Source organism: Thamnophis elegans, chromosome 6, assembly GCF_009769535.1.
Source record: "Thamnophis elegans isolate rThaEle1 chromosome 6, rThaEle1.pri, whole genome shotgun sequence".
Taxonomy (NCBI): domain Eukaryota; kingdom Metazoa; phylum Chordata; class Lepidosauria; order Squamata; family Colubridae; genus Thamnophis; species Thamnophis elegans.
Window position 1 is genome coordinate 87,194,529 of NC_045546.1, and position 20,036 is coordinate 87,214,564.

Sequence of the window (20,036 nt, forward strand, 5' to 3'; positions counted from 1 at the left end):
ATGTTCATCATCACACATCTATTAAAAGAGCCTTTGTTTTTAGCCCAGTAATGATTGTAATTACGTTGATTCATGGAAGGGGGAAGGTTGTTTCACTCTGTCCCTTACTAATTAGATTTGATTAATTTAAATCTTAATATTTGTCAGGAATGTTCTCTAAGCATAGCTAAGGTGTCTCAATCTCAGAAATATTGCCACCCCTGCACTCTTCCTCAGGTCATGTGATCAGATCCTCCATCTCTACTGGCAGCAAAGTTAATTTCTGCCTCCACTTCCCTGTATTGAATGGCTTTCAAAGTACTTTCTCTCCTCTCTGTCTCAGGAGCAGGGGCAGGGCTACCATTTCACGTAGGAAGCCTTCGTATAGTGACTGCCTCGCTTGCTGACCATTTACAGTTGCAATGGTGATGAGAAAGTAAATCTGCAACCAATCCTTGCATTTACGATATTTACAGGTCTGGAAAGTAAATGAAAACTAAAGCGGAACCAGAAAGGGGGTGGGTTCCTGCCAGTTCTAAGCTCTTCTATAGAAGAGGTTCCACAAATCTACAGTGCCGTTTAGAACCGGTTCCAGCTCCCTCCCCCCGCCCGTCCACACATCATCAAGATGAAGAGCGAGAGGAGGAATTCTGGGAGTTGAAGTCCACAAGTCTTAAAGCTGTCAAGTTTGAACACCCCTGGGGTTTTTTTTCTAAAGGGTTAGGGGTCTTGTAACTTGACAGCTTTAAGACTTGTGTGTTTCAAATGCCAGAGTTTCTGAGCCAACATTTTGGTTGCTAAGCAAGAGCGTTGTTAAGTGGGTTTCACCACATTTTACAAGTTGGCCATGCCCACCCAGTCACATGACTGCCAAGCCACTCCCACCTGGTCACATGGTCAGCAAGCCACTCCTGCTTGGACACCAAATTTCCAGTCCCAATTGTAGTCACTAAACAAATATTATGTGTATTATCTTTAAAATGAGCGACGGGGGTGAGTGGGTTTTGAAAACATCTTCATAATAAACTTCTGCATGACTTGGAAATCACAGAAGGTAACATGAAAAGTGATCAGATCCATCGATAGAGACAAGATATGGTGCTGTTGGGTTTCAAGTCCTGCTTCCCTCATCAAATGCTTTGAGGAAGACCGTTGTAAGGCGAACCACTCCTCACTTTGAAAATGGTTTTCAGGGCCAAAATAAGGTCTGCAGGGAAACACCGTTTCACTCAACTTGAAACATGCTCCACAGGTTTGACTAAAGGCCACACAAAGCCAGACTAAATGAAAACATAATTTATTCATAAATTCTAATTTATTTAATAAAAATACAAAAATATAAATATACATATTTATATTTGTATATATATATATATTTAGATAGATAGAAAAATATGAACCAACACAGACATTTTAAACTCAATAAATATGGCAGTAATATTCATTCTTATTTTTTTTTAAGGAGTAATCCGTTTATATTATAGGATACGGGACGGTATAGGGGACAGTAGCAAGAAAAGTGAAGTAAAGTGGTTTTTTTTTAAAAAAAAAAAGTTTTCCCAAAGTCCTCCTGAAAGGCACAAAAAGCCTTTTTAAATATATTATACCCACCCACCCCCAATTAATATTGTATTGAATATCCTCTTTCTAACCTCTTAGACAAAAAGGATGAGATATTACTTCTCTATTAAAAAACAGTCATTTTCATTCACACTGACATATTAAGCAAACTTTTACTAAAACATACACTTATGTTTTGTTTGTTTGTTTGTTTTCCAAGTAAGAGAATATAGGCCACTTTAATCTAATTACAGAGGCATTGATCTCACCAGCAAGGACCCAGTCACAAAATAGGATTTTCAGGCCATGTTGCAAGAATCTCCAATATCAATGAGGTGCGCCTTCCATGTAGGACATCTATAGTTATAAGGAACGTTCCATGTGCGTATCATGGGGGTGTCTTCGCAAGCCCCTGCCCGGCCTCCTCATTCAGAAAAATAAATGGGGAGGGGAAGAGGTCCCTGCTCATGCACAGGAATGCTGGAGCTGCATCAGAAATCTTGAAGGAGGAGGTTAGTCCTGGTCACTCTCATCTCCACCATACATATCTGCTAATTTTTTAAACCGTGGCCCCCAGTCACTCAGATAGTCATAGTCTTGATTTCCACCATCGGCAGTAAGCGACTCCAAAGAACTAAGTGAATTTGCCAGAGAATCATTCCCTTCGTAGGCATACGTTGCCAAAGAGTCATAAGGAGGCGCGGTTGGATCCAAGTCATTTTCCTTTAGTCTTCGATGGATAAAATCTTGAATATCAATGTTTTCCCACAGAGATGCTGTCCTCCTTATCTGGAAAATAGTTTCTGGCATCACATCTCTTCTCATTTTGCTTTCCTCTCTGGCTTCAGGGTTCCTTAGCGTGCCAATGTCAAAGGCTTGGGTATCTTCCTCCCCACCTCCTTCATCGTTATAGGTGACAACGTTGTCTCGGACATCATCTTTTGAAATGATCAAGGGCTCTTTTTTCCGCTGGCGCTTCATTGCAGCAAACAGCACAACCAAAACTGGAAGACAAGAGTAACAATATAGATGGGCACTGAATAGGAAACTCATGGACTAGGAACAATGCTGGCAAAGCCAAGAACCTTTAACATTCATTAGTTGCAGTAGGTAAGATTAAGATAAATATCACACTCTGAATTAAATGAAGGAAGTTAAAAAGAAAAACCTCATTGAAAAGAGCTTCTTTATCAATATAGAATGAACTGCAGGAATTATTCTTGATATATTGTTTGGGAGTATAATGGCCAACAAATGAGTGGGCTTGTTAAAATGATTAATCTAACAAGGATATATTTACAATGCATTCAGAAAGTATTCAGACCCCCTTCACTTTTATTAATTTTATTACGCTGCAGCGTGATTTCTAAAATTCTGTTTTCACTTCATCATTATGGGGTACTGAGTGTAGATTAAAAGAGAGAAAAAATGAATTTCAACAACTGTAGCATCAGACTGTGGCATAACAAAATTGACAAAAGTGAAGGGAGTCTGAATACTTTTTGAATGCACTGCGTATTTGAGCCCTGTGTAAAGGAGATTGTCATGTACGTTAAGATTATCCATAGGAACAAGAACTTTAATCTTTAAGCCAGATTCTTACTTTCATGGGAAGAGTTATACATCTTAATACGTGCATACAATTTTGTTTCAGTCTGATGCTGATCAGGCATGAATGGTGAGCAACATATCCCAGAACCTAAAGACAGACAACTTTTTTGGTTCTGAAAGCATATGTGAAATTTTGGGGAATGTCAGAAGTACTACCATAAGTACTGCCATGGGGTGAGTAGGGCAATTCAGAAAATGGGATGAAGCCAAGCCAGGGAATTAAATTAATTAAAAGAAAAGCAATACAAGCATTTTAAGGCATAGATAACTTTTAAAAAGTCTATATATTTTCTCCACTCACCTATAAATAAATTGACTTTTTCTCCTTTTCTAAAATAAATGACATATTCTTATCTTAACCAGGTGAACTATGCCTCTCCTATCCATATTCCCCTCTTTTTAAAAGAAATACACAGAATAGCATGATTGTTTCTCCAATGAATTGGTAAATGCAGACCGGAATTACTGTAGCTATGATTAAAACATGTTGTTTACCTGCACTTTTGTTATGTGATTCTGTTTGAAGGACTCTTTTGGAATGCTTTTTCTATATTATATGAATGTGCAAAATGGTGGAAAAGAATTCTTTTTCAAGATCTCATTATCTGTTGATCCTCATTATCCAGATAATAAGGGCCATCTCTTTTGAAAGCTTTATAATAAAATTATGAAAACAATCCGTATCAAAATGGATTTAATGCATTCCTTTTTCCATTCAACATTTTGTCAACAGTTATATGTTGTCTAATCTTCCCATTCTATACAAAAGAGGTTTTGTCTAGTTCATGTGTATAAAATGATTTGTTTTATTTGGGGTTAAGCTCCCTCACAACCCGTTTTCAGTTTTCCCCAAGTATCAATATAGAAACTTGGCCTAGATTTGCTTTTTATCAACTCTTTTATAAATCAAAACTCCTAAAGTAGTTTTCCACCCCTTTCCTCATTCTTTCACATTCCTTGTCTGGATCTTCTTACTTTCCTTCTTTTCCCCCAGCCTTCCTAGCAATTTCCCTCCTAACCTTTCCAATTAGGGCAAAAGGAGCATCCTGAAAAGACTAGTGGCCAGGCCATTCATGGTTATGGTGGCACATTTGTGTATTTAGACAATAGCACTAGGTGCCACATTCTTCAAAGCCCTTTTGTATATTTCGTATCCATGGATACCAAACGCCCAAAGAAAGCTTTCATTGTACTGAGAATCATTTAAAATGTTTCAGAAATAAATTGACTAATAAATGCAGGTGGCTTATCTGGTCTGTTCTGTTCTGTTCAGAATGTTTGAATGCAGCACTGATTTCAGAGAAAGAGAAAAACCCTCACAATGCTTGTTGGAATAATAGCAGGATTCTTTTTCTGCCTCACAGCAGCTTTTCAGTTTCCACAGTCAGCTTCCTCTAGTATTTTTCATCGTTGTTTATAAGGAGAAATAACATCAAGTGTCACACTTAAAGACTGGCACTTTATTTAAAGAACAGGATTTAACAGCTTGGAGTTTTTTTTATTAAAGAAAAACATGCTATCTCTACTATTTGGATGCTTTATGAACTTTTGTATGAACTCCATAAATGTAATCTGACAGCATATTTATATATTTTATAAATTTATAAATTTTATATATATATATATATATATATATATATATATATATATATATATATTATATATATATATATATATATATATATTAAGTCATTGGTTGTTGCTAGGTGTTTTCATGATCATTATTATTAGTGTATATCATTACAGTAGTCCTGGATACCACAATAGTAAAATAGTAATCTGGCTTGCCAAGGGATCAGACCTGTTATAGGACATGTTTTCATCATGGTGGGTTCCTATTGGTTTGGACCGGAACGGCCAAACCAATAGTGGTTTGGTGGCCTGGGTCGCTGGAACCGGCAGTGACCCAGGCCTGCCACGCCCCCGAACCAGTTCTCTGGACGCGCCGTAGGCATCACCATCTTGTTTTTTGCTTCTGCGCATGTGCAGAACAGTTTTTATTTACAATGTACCTGGCCTTGTAACCAGGAAAATCCAAAACCATCAGAAACCATCAGGAACCTGATTTACTGCACAGAGCACTGGCTCATCTCCCTACTGAAGTGTTATCTATCTACTTGCATTGAACATACTTTGAAACTGTTAGAAGGACAGATGTTGAGGCAAGTGACAGGAACCTACCCTGCCATGCGTCATTAAACCACTGAGCCACCATGTCTTTCATGTCTGTCCATCCAATACACAACACTATCAACATCAACACAACACAATTCAAGCTGTTTTGATTCTATTCTCCCTCTAGTATTCTTTCCTCTCTCTAGTATTCTTTTCTCTCTTTGAGTGCACCTTTTAACTTTTCCCATTAAAATTTTATATTAACAGAAAATGAACTTTAAATTTCAACAAACCAGAAGAACCAAAGACATGAAAAATTATAATTAAAACTTCTGAGTGTGAGAATCAATCTGGGTGTCATCTGATATTTTAATAAACCAAACTCTCAGATTACATAGTGAAATATGTTGGTGGAATTCATGGAGGTAAAGACGAGCACAGAGTAAAATTCAGGTGTTTTCCATTTTCTATTCACAATAATCTGAGGTGCAATAATTCAATGTGACAAATATAGTGAATATTGATACCAGCTAACCGGATGGGATCTTGAACTTTAAGAATTGTACAGCACCCATGTTTTCCAGAAAATAAGACCCACGGGACTTATTTCCAGGGAGGTGACTTCCACTGACCCACCTCATCTGCGCTCACTGCCTCTCACCTCTTTTTTTTGCTGTCAGAGGCCTTGAGGAATTTTTTCTGCGACCAGCAAGGCCATCAAGGCTTTCCTGGAGGCTGCTGCATAACAGAACTGTGGATTGAGCCAGAGCTCTGTTATCGGCTGTAGAGGCCTTTAGGAAAACCTGCAGAATAAGTGGGCCCGCAAGGCAGGTGTTGGGGTGTGTGGGACCTGACTGCAACTGTCTGAAGATGAGTAGTAGGACAACTCTATCCCCCATCCCCAGCTTCATTTTTACCCCTGCACCTCATCCCACCCAGTGCACCCTGGAGAGGGTGGGTCTTAATTATGGCTTATTTTGGGGATAGGGCTTATATTGGGCACATGTGTAGAAATCAACTCAGGGCTCATTTTCAGGATAGGTCATTTTAGTGGAAACATGGTATATAACACGTGATTATTTTAAGGAGTAAGTGAATGTCTGTTTTTCAATAAGAATAATGGCGGGGTTTTGATTTTAGTAATACAAACATCACCAGTGTGATAAACGTCTGGTTTTGGTACATTTACCACTGAGTAAAACTATCCTCATGAGAGGAAAGGAGATCCTGACATAGGTCACCTTGAACCTCTGGAGAAATGGCAGCTGATAAATCTAAATAACTAGATTTTAAAAAAAAACTTTAAAAATATCAACTTTAACCCCTATCAATTAGCAATTTATTGCTATCAACAGCAGTTCCCATCTGCAAATGACCTCAGAACATGCAGCACTAATGAGCAAAATTGTTTACGCATTAAGTATCTGGTAGAATCTCTAAACGTTTTTTTTGAAACTGTAGAGATTTGAAATGAGATATCTATCAGAAATAAGATGCACTACGTTACTGTGAAAATAAAATCAAATCATGACATAATCAGTATCAGAAATATGTTTTTTAGAAATATTCCATTTTAAAATCAACCTTTAAATAACTAAGGCAACAAGCTAAATGCAGCCCATTGGGGATGTATGGTAGTCCACCAGTATCTCAGTCAGTCTTTGGATTGTGCTGCATCTTTCTTTCTTTCTTTCTTTCTTTCTTTCTTTCTTTCTTTCTTTCTTTCTTTCTTTCTTTCTTTCTTTCTTTAGTTATTTATTTATTTATCTATTTATCTATTTATCTATTTATCTATTTATCTATTTATCTATTTATCTATTTATCTATTTATCTATCTATCTATCTATCTATCTATCTATCTACTTACTTACTTACTTACTTACTTACTTACTTACTTACTTACTTACTTACTTACTTATTTATTAGACTTATATACCACTTCATAGGGCTTTCAGCCCTCTCTAAGTGGTTTACAATTTTTTTTAGCAAATTGAGTCAGCAACTTGCCCCCACAGTCCGGGTCCTCATTTCACCCACCTCAGAAGGATGGAAGACTGAGTCAACCTTGAGCCGGTGAGATTTGAACAGCCGAACTGCAGATAACAGTCAGCTGAAGTGGCCTGCAGTACTGCACCCTAACCACTGCGCCACCTCGGCTCCATCCTTGGCTTTACAAGACTGAGAGTTCTCCAGCATCTAAATGCTGGAGAACTTACCATTTGTTAAAGCCTGGATCAAGGAGATTCTTCTCCTTGAAATGTAGCCTCTGTGAAACAATTTCCAGTTACAAAGAAGGAAAAGGTCCACTTACTCAACAGAATCATAATGCAGAGCAGAATGGCAATGAGGGCTCCTGTGCTGAGGCCGGCCGGAAGGAGCAAAGCTTCAGCATTACAAGACTGCATGTTTCCCCTGCTGTCACAGGCACACACTCGGATGCTCAGTGTGCCCGTACTACTCTGGATGGGGTAGTCATTGTCAAATATTATTACTGGCAGGAGGTAGCTGCTCATTTTACTGCGGCTGTATCCATTCCGCCTGGTTACCACGCCTGCTGTGTTATCTGCACCAGAAGAACCAAAGACACGGAAAATTATATTTCAAACATTGTCAGCAAAGGACTCAAAATGTAACATAGAGAGCCAATAATTAGAGCCCACCTTTGTTATCCACAATAGAGAAGTTTGGATGGACTGTGTATTCTGGCACCAGTTCAAAAAAAAATTTGTGTCCACGTGGTGGTTCATCTTTATCCACAGCACTAACAGTTTGTATCAGCTGCAAGGAAATAATTATATGTTGTCAGGCACATAAATGTTACATCTTTTGCTTTGTAGCATAATCTGTTCAGATAAATACCTGTAGCAGTTTAGAAAGAATCACATAAATGAACTTTTACAATGGTTTTACTAAGTTCAACAGTTCTACGTACAAAGGGGCTCTAGCACAATTTTCCATTACTGTGAGGGACTGTTCCTTGTGGTTATCCATCTGTTGCTCAAACATAATATCTTTCAAGCAAAGGGCCAAGTAATTTTGGTGGGTGGTGGGTTTCAAAAATTTTTAGAACTTCTTTTGTAGGTGTGGTCTGCTTTGTGGGAGTGGCTTGCCAGCCATGTGACCGAATGGGGGTGGCTTGCCAGCGTGGCTAACTTGTAAAATGTGGTGAAACTCACTTAACAACGCTCTTGCTTAGCAACCAAAATGTTGGCTCAGAAACTCTGGCATTTGAAGCACGCAAGTCTTAAAGCTGTCAAGTTACAAGATCCTTGCACCCCTAACCCTTTAGAAAAAAAAAACCCAGGGGTGTTCAAACTTGAGAGCTTTAAGACTTGTGGACTTCAACTCCCAGAATTCTTCCTCTCGCTCTTCATCTTGATGATGTGAGGATGGGCGGGGGGAGGGAGCTGGAACCGGTTCTAAACGGCATGGTAGATTTGTGGAACCTCTTCTATAGAAGAGGTTGGAACTGGCAGGAACCCACCCCTGGTTTCTAAACACTAATAAGATTTTTTTTTTAAAAAAAATCAAAACAAATACCCAATTTTAGCTGTACCAAAGTTCCAAAACATATAATCACAGGGAAGTTTTGGTATAGCAAAAGCCATATTCACAGTTCAAGTGGAGCAACAAGGAAACCTAGCATTAAGCTAGCGTCCTTTACGTGAACTATTCCCCAGAATATTTTGAAGTGTGCAGGATGTGTATGATAGATATTCCTTTCGTCTTTTTAAAAGCTATTTTCTACCTTTTCTTAATTATTGTACTTTCCATATATAATAATTGAGCTTATCTGGGTGAGTGGTTTGCAGGTGGATGAAATATCTATAACGCAAAATTATAAAACAACAACAGGAAAAACTGTAGGAAAAAAATATTAATAGGAGCTAGAAACCACCAGCAACACATAAAACAAATTTAACCAATTTCGTTGTATTTATTTTGTACAATGATAATAAAGCCTATACTATTTAAAACCAGCGGCAGCTGCGGGAGGAAAAAGACTTAAGAATACACAAGCAAGGATATTAGAGGATTGGGAGAGGGGGGAAAGAATCATTAGTGCTCTAAAGACTTGAATATTAGGCCATTTTTTTTTTTAGGAAGGCATTCTACTAAAGATATCCAAGATCTACAGTAGCAGGAACTTTAGACAGAGGAGAAGAAGAATGACTTAATATGCTAATGTTAAGATAAACTTATCTTAAATTGCAGGATAAACTGTCAGTCTGGATCCAAGCCAGTTATGTCTTTCAGATAAAAGCCAACCAATTCAAACTGGTGGTTAGTGCAGTTCTCAAACTCAGGGCAAAGTGCCATCAACTCACCTCTTTCCATTTAACAGTTTAGGGGTTCTTTTTTCCTACTTAAAAAAAAAACCATCACCCCTCCCTCCCCCAAACAACTTGAAATTTTCAGATTTTGAAGACAGTCCCATGCGTAACACATTAAAATAAATCAAACGGGTTATGTGCTGAACTATGGGAAAGATTCCTTCTGGGAAGTAGCTAAATGGTTGGCATAGAATACTAAATTAATCAGCACTCCATCCACAATGCTACTGGTGATAATAATAGATTGACTCTCGCACGCAAGGAATATTTTTCTGTCTGTAGGTATCTCAGATTAACGGCTCCAATTCAGCCTTTTGCTTTGTCCAAATATTGGTTGAGAGCGTCAACTGTCTCACTTATTCCAGAAGGAAAGGACTCTTGGGTCTCCTCCTCCACCCTGACCCTACTGGCAGAATGGGAAGGCAACTATTTCTAGAGGACAGCATCCGATAACATGGCCCTCTATTAATCCTCTGCTCTCTGTTAAGATGATCCCAGGACTTGGATTTTTGTTCTAAAGTACACTTTTCCATTTTATGTTGCCTCAAGTGCATTTCGGATAACACATGTCGGCATTCATTGCCTACTCTGTGGAGAAAATGATGCCTCTTCAATGGACTCTGTGCTTATCATGCTTTCCCTTTCCTTGTAAATCTGCCTTCACTAATTCTGCAATAACAGAATGCTTGCAACACTTGCCTTTTAAATAGAACGTTGCTGATTATAAAGCTGGCATCTTGTTTAATTACTATTTTTACTCTTTCCGCTTTTTTTTTAGAAAAGGGATTCCCCCACCCTATCTCCTTCATGATTGGTGTGCCACTGGATCTATTTTAATGATCGATTTCTTTTTAATGAGAATGATATTTGGGGCAAAGATACAATCCTTCATTGATTGATTCATTATATGCCATTAAGTTGATGCTGATTTAGCAATAATATAGATCGGGGCTGTCAAACTCACAACCTGCAGGCTGAATGCGTGACATGCTGGCCACAACGAACCCCAGTTTAGCGAAGGGGGGAAAAGTCATGATACAGCATGTGACACCCCCATGATGCCACAATATACAGTAGATATATGTCTTCAAGATAATATGCATTACAGATTTCTCAGAGAGCTAGGCCTTACCAAATATATATAATATATTTTGAGATACTCATTGATTTGTACAATGATCTGTTTATTTGATTTTATTGTGTTGTTTTGGCTAACACAAAATCTGTCTCTTGCACCTCTCCCTCACACCCTCATTCCCCTTCACTGACCTCAACTGCACTTCTTGCACAATCTCTTTCACATTCCCTGACCTGCACTAGGTCTATGGTGTAGGCTCTTGGACTCTCTCCTCGCATGTACTCCTTGCACCTTCCCCAACTCATGCTGCACTTCTCACATACCACTTGCACCCTACAACATGCCTTTCACCCACTTTTCATTTTAAAACATGAAGAGTTCCTAGTTTACAACAAGATTGGTTCTTCTAGTCTCAGCTACACAAGGAATGTCCTTAGATCTAAGAAATGGTCATGGAAACTCCTCTTCTAAGACATTATAGCCCATCTAAATCATTAGAACAGAACAGAACAAAATTATTTATGGCCAAGTGTGATCAGACACATAAGGAATTTGTCTCCAGTGCATAAGCTCACACTGAACATATAAACAGAAAGTTTCATAGGTCATATGTGTTGATAGATGGGCAACTATGGAGGAAGGATGGTGAACCAAAGTGGGTAAATTACAATATGAGTGTCCTGGCACTAATACATAATAGTGATATTATGTCACTGCATGCATGTTGTTCTTTTAATACCATTGTTCTTTGTTGCAGAAGCCACTGTAATGTAGTATACTTCCTTATTAGGATTTTTCCCATTTGCTTGGAAAACTTCAATGCTAGCTTTTTGTAACCACAAGGACTAGAAAAAGTGATATATCGTCAGTCAAAATTATTGGTTTCTGAATAACAGCCATTCTTAGGTATTTACAATATTTTACCTTTTCAATCTTTATATAATTTACTGTATAAATGCACTGTCCCTTTCTGCCTATAGTAACACCATTTTTATGTGTAAGTCTTCTGATGGAATAAAATTCCCATTCACCCTCCCCCTTACTAAAGTTATTGAAAGACTATGAATAAAGATATGGCAGTAAGCACTCTAAATTTTGAACATACTATAAAGTACTTCCATTGTTCACAAAAGAACCATGTTGTGAAAGATTATTTTTGCTTTAAATTGGTGGTTTTGCCTTTCAGAATTGCTGTTACTGCTTTAATTCAGCCTAGGTTGACATCTGCAGGCACAATAAGCCAGATAGGAGTCTAAAAACTGTCAACCATTTTAATTCCTTTGTCAAGACAAAACTTTACAACCTTTCCTGACCCACTGTATAAGAAGAGTTCTTCCATACATATATCAAATCAACTATTTACCAATGTGTAGATGATCACGAAAGCAAGATAAGCAAGTGAATTAGGGAGACTAGTAATAAGATCACTTACAATTCCAGAGACTGGAAGAAGGAATTGTCCTAGAAGTTAAATTTTATCTGTTTGTCTTAAGAAAATTAGGTCCATGTTACCAAATGTCAATTCTTTCAGGTTTTGTTGAAATGACTTTGAATTTCTTTTAATTGAAAGCTTTTTAAAAATGTTTTATTCCCGCCTTCATGGTTTTTAGAAATAAGACAGGCAGTGAGGTCCAGCCCCGACTAGAATGAATGTATGAGGGTGTTTGTTGTTTTTAAATGGTTTATTTTACCGTTATGTGTTTTTTCTTACATTTTTTGTAAGCCGCCCGGAGTCCTTTGGGATTGGGCGGCATATAAATATATTAAATAAATAAATAAATAAATAATAAATAATCAACATGGCCTTCTTCCTCCTATTTTCCCCACAAGAAACCCATCAAGTGAGTTGAGAGAGAGAGACTGGTGCAAAGTCACCAACATGGCTTCGATGCCTAAATCAGGAACAGAACACAAAGTCTTCTGGGTTTTTTTTTAATAAGCACCATAACAATTGGATTGAACTGGATGATCGTGACAATATATAAAATACACATTAAAGGGAACTGATTATATAAATGCCAGACTTTCATGTCACTGTCCTAATAATCTTTTATGAAGTATCCTTACAGAAGAACAGTCCTCTCTTGAGTAATTTTTGTCATTTTTTTCTTTAACAAAATGAAATAAAAAGTAAAACGATATAAAGTATATAGCTAGCTGCAAGCCCATAGGCTGTCCAGCGAATGCTGGCTGGGGAATTCTGGGAGTTGAAGTCCAGACATCTTCAAGTTGCCAAGGTTGAGAAACACTGGACTAAGGGGAAGCTTTCAGTTCAGTCAGCCTGAGCTAAGAAAGTGGAGAGTTAAGTCAAGTGAGAGCATACGGAGGAAGCTCTTGAAAATGCAGCTGAGGAGAGCAGAGGCCTGTTTATCTCCTTCAGAATTCTTAGTGGGGCAACTTCACTGACGTTGCCTGAACATAAATTTTACCTGTACAAAATCAATTAATTAATCAGAAGCAAGCTAAATAACTGAACAATCCTTTACCAACTGACAGCCCTACTCTAAAAAAGGACATTTGTTTGTATGTAAGTGTGCATTAGTAATCAGCCAAGCATATAATTCTTCCTATCTACCCTGAAGTAGCTATTGATTTTCTGCTCCATATGTAATACCCTTAAAAAAGAAGGCTTTCTTTTCCCCTCTTGCAAAGCATTCTCAGTCAACCTGGTGCAAGTCCTTGTATGCAGAGAGTACAAACTGTGCCCCAAACACATTGCTGACCCTTATCGAGGCAGTTGAACGATGGCAGCCAAATTACAATGTTTAATATGACAGAAGGAAAAGACCATTCACTACAGAAGTGGTAATGATCTCATTGGTTTTTTTTTACAACATCTTTAAATGAAATTTTGTTCATTTCCTGCGGCTTTTATCTCATAAACACAGGTAAGAAAAGGCAAGGGTGTGACCCATGATGGATTCTTGAATGTCAATTTGCATGAAAAGTGGTAATAAAAGGCACTTGAGGTTTTATTAGAAGAAAAAAAACTTTTTTGGGGGGAGGCCAATTGAACTTTTGAGTACACATGTATAGAGAAAGAGAAAAATTAAAAAGAGAAACTGGAGAAAGACACACAAAGGCTAAAAGATTGTGCGACTTCAACAAACATAGTGCATATATGTACCGGTACATATGTATGTATATATGTATGCACGCATGCACACACACATTGAAATCTTATTTGGACTAGAAAAGTATGCCAGATGTTACTCAATAGAGAGAGAATAAGACTTGAGACTTGACTACTGTAATGCGCTCTACATGGGGCTACCCCTGAAAAGTTTTTGGAGACTACAACTGGTCCAGAACGCAGCCGCGCAAGCAATACTATGTGTACCAAGATACACTCATGTTACACCTATCCTCCGCGAGCTGCACTGGCTTCCTATCAGACTCCGAACACGATTCAAGGTGTCGGTCATTACCTTTAAAGCCCTACATGGCTTAGGACCCAGATATCTGCAAGACCGTCTTCTGCCGCATACCTCTCAATGGCCGATAAGATCGCACAGGATGGGCCTTCTCCAAGTGCCATCAACCAGACAATGTCGGCTGGCGGCCCCCGGGGGGGAGGGCCTTCTCTGTAGCCGCTCTCACCCTATGGAATGAACTACCCCCAGAGATCCGGACCCTACCCACTCTCATGGCCTTCCGAAAGGCTATCAAAACCTGGCTATTCCGGCAAGCCTGGGGCTGTTGACCTCATGACTGAGGTCCAGCCCCGACCAGATTGAGTGCATGATGTGGTTTTTAATCTGTTTGTCTTTGTCTTTTTTAATTTTTTAAAATTTATTTTCTGTAAGCCTCCCGGAGCACTTCGGGATTGGGCGGCCTATAAATTTATTAAATACTACTACTAATACTACTAATAATTAAGACTGATGGGGTGGAAATACCAGCAGGCCACATAGCAGACTTATAGACCATCTTCAAATACCTTGGTATCCCAAAATTTGCTAGTATCCCTCAAATACCAAGAAATCACTAATACTTTGGGAACCATGATGAGAAGGGCAGGAAGTTAGCAACATCCAAGTAGCAACAAAGGATACGCATGTCATGAAGAGTCACCACAATGGGGGCAACCAGTTCCATGTCAATCATCAGATTCCCTGTGAGTATAGCGAACTGGCCAAAGGAGAACATAGAGGCTGCTGATGGGAAAATCCAGAGGTTCCTCACAATGTACAGAGTATCCATCCCAAGTCCAATACTCAGAAACTGTACATCAGCCAGAAAGAACGTGGGCAGGATCTTGTGAGTGCCAAAGCCACCATCCTGGATGGAACCCAGAGCATCTGGAATGACTTGGTAAGATGGCACCAAAAGAGCTGAAAAAATGCCCAAGGTAGCACCAGCCATGGGTGAAAAATCAAGCAAGGGAAGTGCCATGACAATGCACGGGATGGCTGGCATTGGAAATCCTACCAGCGGCTGGAAAGGGCTAGGTTGAGCACTGAACATAGCAGCAGAAGAACTAGCACCAATCCATAGAAGCTTGCCATGTAAAATAGGATTTAATTTTTATTTATTTGGATACCCACTGCAATCAAATCTTTCCACAGCTTAGATCCAGTAAATTATCCAGCGCATTAAAATGACATACAATAAATCTGGAAAAATATGTGTGAATTATCCATTAGAACCTGTGAGCTGCATAACTGAGGGGTCCCAAGCAGGGTCTTCTAGGACACCTACTTGTAGGTCAGGTAGACTGAGATGGACAGAAGAAGGTTATCCCGGAATACCTCATACCTAAGTCATCTAGGATTTCGAAGGTCAAAGCTGTCATTTGAATTGTACTTGGAAGCCAATAGAAAGCTAATACAAGGTTCAAAAGACAGTTGTAATGTGTTCCTGCCAGCAAGTATTTTTCAACAGCCACAATATTGTATTTTGGAGTAGCTCAATGTTTTCCCAGGCAGAGTGGATTCCAGATGTAATTACAGGACTGTCTTTCCCACTTGAAATCAACTTGTCTACTCGGTTGATGATTCCTCACTGAAGTATGGGAATCTGAGGCCTAAACACAGTTTCTTAGGCATAAAATAATTACAATAGTAGCCCTGTTTTGGGGGGGGTACCTCATCCCTCTAATAATTGTATTAATTAGCTTCTTCAATGATAGATGTCCATTGGCTAAAGCAGATCTTTCATGTAGTGTAGCTTTGAAATTATTATAATGGTGTTTAGTTTATGGTTCTATTTTTGAACTTTACATTATTAGCTTTTTATTGCTAAGGACACACATAATTATACATGTGTGGTTATATTACTGTCATCTTTTGAAAACTGTAATGTATTACCATGAAATCAATCAATCAATAGCATGGGGAGCACATCTGCTTTCTTTTACTCAGAATTTTGGTGAAGCAAAATAGTTCTTACACTAGAGATTACTGAAACATAGCATATTTTTTTAAAAAAAATAATAAATTCATTTTTATAATTGAGACAGAGCAAAATGCTCTGTTAATCAGCCATGATAATATTGCAGTATTTACCTGTCCTGCCTTTGCATTCTCACAAACAAAAGTTTCATATAATTTGGCAAACTCTGGGGCATGATCGTTTATATCCAAAATCCGAATGAAGATGGGAGTCTGAGTACTTTGCTTTGGATTGCCTGAAACAAAACGGACAAGATGGAATTTGGTCACAATATTGCATCACTTTTTTTTCTGAAATTCAGGAATAAATAACAGTGCCTAGCATGACACAACTCAAAATTTGTTTTAGAAATGTCATTCTGAAATAATACAATAGCAAAATGAAAACAAACCAACAATGTATTCCAAGAATTGGGAGTACTTTCATTGCCATCTACTGAGGGATACAGAGGAGTAAATAATGAAATATGAAATATGCCTCATGACATCTTGACACAAACTTCATTTTTCTTAAATCATGAGTTTCATGCAAGTAGGGAGGGGGCAGATATCATAATGTTGCTCTGTCATTTGCTACAGTCGCCATTAGGGACTTAAAAATATTTCTTTGGCAGAAGGATATATACAGATCCAGTACAATCCTATATATCTCAATTCAGATATTTCTGCTTTCAACTGAACGTCTTACCAAATAAAATAAAAAAATTAGTGTACATAGGACTAAAGATAATAAAATTTTTGTTTTGGCTGTGAAGGGCTCTGGGCAATTAAAGTATTCTTACAGTTATCCTACCAAAACTGTTTTGATTGTAGCAATATATAAATTTAATAGATGAATAAAAAGCAAGATTAACATTTCATATTGAGGCTGAAATCCAACACACTTTCCCATTGACTACATAGGGCTTCCTTCCAAATAAATGTGTACAGGGGCCTGACTTTGTCATCACTTTTTAGAAACTTTTTCTAATTGCAGCAGTCCAAATTTTTTACTCTCATTAGAGTATTAGAGGGACAGACTATTAACTTTCATGCAAAATTGCAAGAGGAGATCTAATGCTCAGCACAGCAGATGTATTTGGCAAGAAAAAGATCACTTTCCCAAAAGTGTCAAGAGCCAATTGGACTTTCTTCTTTTTTAGCACTAGCAATGGCAGTTAGACTTATATACCGCTTCATAGGGCTTTCAGCCCTCTCTAAGCGGTTTACAGAGTCAGCATATTGCCCCCCACAATCCGGGTCCTCATTTCACCCACCTCGGAAGGATGGAAGGCTGAGTCAACCTTTGAGCCGGTGAGATTTGAACAGCCGAACTGCAGATAGCAGTCAGCTGAAGTGGCCTGCAGTACTGCACCCTAACCACTGCGCCACCTCGGCTCTTTCAGAAGATGTCAGAGAAGATGTTTCACTTCTCATCCAAGAAGCTTCTTCAGCTCTGACAGGATAGTGGGGAATTGAATCCTTCCATGAACTGGAGGACTGAGAATCTCTATAGACTTTTAGCTATATAATTTGGGATGAACAGCCTTTGAATGGTGTGGGAGTAGAAATAGGTTTCTGAGTGGGGGGGGGGATTGCGTACTACAGGAACCAGAAGCACTACTCAGGTGACCCTGAGGCCACAGATAAGCCTCCGAGTGCTTCAACAACCTTTTAAAGGGATGCAAATGACCAGCTGTTTGCAAGGGGTATAAATCCTCCCATTCGCCACCATCCCGTGACAGTTAAAGATGCTTCTTCGATGAGAAGAGAAACGTCTTCAAAGGAAAAAAAACCAAGAAAGTCCAGTTGCCTCCTGATAAAGCACCTTTGCGACAATGATGACCTGGATGACTGAGAATCTCTACAGAAAAAAGATCACTGGTTCAATTTTCAGTATTTTCAATTCACATGAGTAAAGTTCCACCTTGAAACTGTGGATAGTTGCTTATAATAAGTCAGAGAAATTGTTCAATTTAAAACCGATGGACGGGACTTTCTGGCAAGGTGTTGAGAAACCACGGAAAATTGCTCACCATGTTCGCCGCAACAATTTGTTCAAGCAAAATCATTATGTGTTCTCCATTTAGCACTGACCAGTAGAAGACCGGTTAAAGCTAGCTTAAAACTATTACTTATTTTCTCACTAGATTTATGGCTATATCAGGTATTCTTGCTTTCCTTATTTTTTTAAAAAAAATATTTCAGGATTTTTAGCAAATGCCGTAAAAACTAACAAAACAACAAATCTTTGCAGAAAAAAGTATGCAAGGATTTGTTTTCCATAAGTCTGGGCTGCCATCTAGTTGCAGCCTGGATTTTTGAAACCCATATTTGGTTGCCTTAAAAATGTTTATTTTCCATCTTCATTAGCATTTAAAATGCACTAATATCTTATTTCACACATGTCGTATTGTAGGTAAATTTGTAAAACCTGTAAGTATAATTGCATTGGGTGTCATGTCATGTAAGCAAAAATAATGGAGCCAGGGGTGGGTTTCAACCGGTTCGCGGCGGTCCCTGCGAACCGGTTGGTCGGCGAACCCGGAAGTAAGTAACTTCCGGGAATGGCGAAGGGAACCGGTTGGAACGGGGCGAGAAACCCACCCCTGAATGGAGCATACATTCGGCTACTGGGTATAAAGTCATAGATCACATAAACAAATAATGCATGCATACAATTTCAGCTTTCAACATAGGATTTCCTTCTCTTCCTTTCAAACCGACTTTATAGTGTACATACAACTTACTAATTTCAGTTGCAACAACAGTGAGGTTATGCCATGGGGCCGCTTCTCGATCAAGGGTCTTAGAAACAAATATGGAACCGTTTCCTGAGTAGATGTTGAATATTCTGTCAAAATCAGTGTGGCGATCCAAAGAATATCTACCAAATAATAAAACAAATCTTACTATCTTCTATCACAACATTGTTTTGATCTTTGTTGTTTTAAGAAAGCTTAAGACACTGTACAGCTGCAAAAGATCGTGCATTTAATAGAATAGCGTTAGCAATGGAGACTGTTCCCATTTTAATTTGAAGAAATAAAACGTATTTATTGATTGGTTTGCAGAAATTTATTTACTGTTCAACTCAAATGGCTCTTGGCAATTTCCTGGAACAAACATAAAACAGAAGAAAAGGCAAGGAAACAGAAGAAAAGGCAACATAAATATATCTAATGCTGCTCCCCCCCCAATGTATTAGTGAAATGTTCCCTTGCACAGAACAGCAGAAAAGCAAGAACTCGAGCATTTCAAAAACCGAAGCCATTCTGTTGTATTTGTACTCTTATACAGCCCTGTCAAAATATCACATGTATATGCAATGTTGTTATGGATACTAATTTTGATACTGCCATTAGATGTCAGAAGTGTGCCAGTCTCTAGTTTAGGATGTATGTTTGTATTTTTCATAAACCTTTTCTTATTCTGATTTACTTCCCAAATAGTTGTAATGACAACATACAAAAACAGTAAAAAGATGTGCTGAATAACACAATTCTGGTGATTGGAGTTTCTACTCTAATTAATGCTAAATTCTGAAGAACCTAACTATAATTCATTTGCAGAGTGACAAGTTCAGTTTTAATGGGAAATTTCCTGAGATTTTGAGAAGCCAGAGAGAAAAATTGTGCACATGTTTTTAATGGATTTGTCTACGTTGTTTCAAAGCAATGTTTACTTTGCATCTTTCAGTAAGCAAACTATGATTGATGGGTCACATTTGGGGCAGATTAAAACAATGTACATTACTCTACAATATAAAGTACCATAGTTCTTGTCTAAGATGGGATTGATAAGTGTGTGTGTGTGTGTGTGCGCGCACACACACACACACACACACATATATACATACATACATACATATACATATACATATACATATACATATACATATACATATACATATACATATACATATACATATACATATACATATACATATACATATACATATACATGTATAGGAGTCGAGCTCTGTAG

At 38.2% G+C, this 20,036-nt stretch overlaps 1 protein-coding gene across 1 annotated transcript in view; it reads right to left on the minus strand.

The window, feature by feature from the left end:
• Nucleotides 1–2,052: 2,052 nt before the first annotated feature.
• LOC116510353 (cadherin-9-like) overlaps nucleotides 2,053–20,036 on the minus strand; it is a 66,721-nt gene continuing 48,737 nt past the window's right edge. The window contains exons 5-9 of the mRNA XM_032219871.1: nucleotides 18,800–18,936; nucleotides 16,185–16,306; nucleotides 7,926–8,043; nucleotides 7,577–7,828; nucleotides 2,053–2,543 (exon numbers count right to left, since the gene is read on the minus strand). Of these exons, the coding sequence (XP_032075762.1) occupies nucleotides 2,053–2,543; nucleotides 7,577–7,828; nucleotides 7,926–8,043; nucleotides 16,185–16,306; nucleotides 18,800–18,936 (1,120 nt within the window). The remainder of the gene's footprint in view (nucleotides 2,544–7,576; nucleotides 7,829–7,925; nucleotides 8,044–16,184; nucleotides 16,307–18,799; nucleotides 18,937–20,036) is intronic.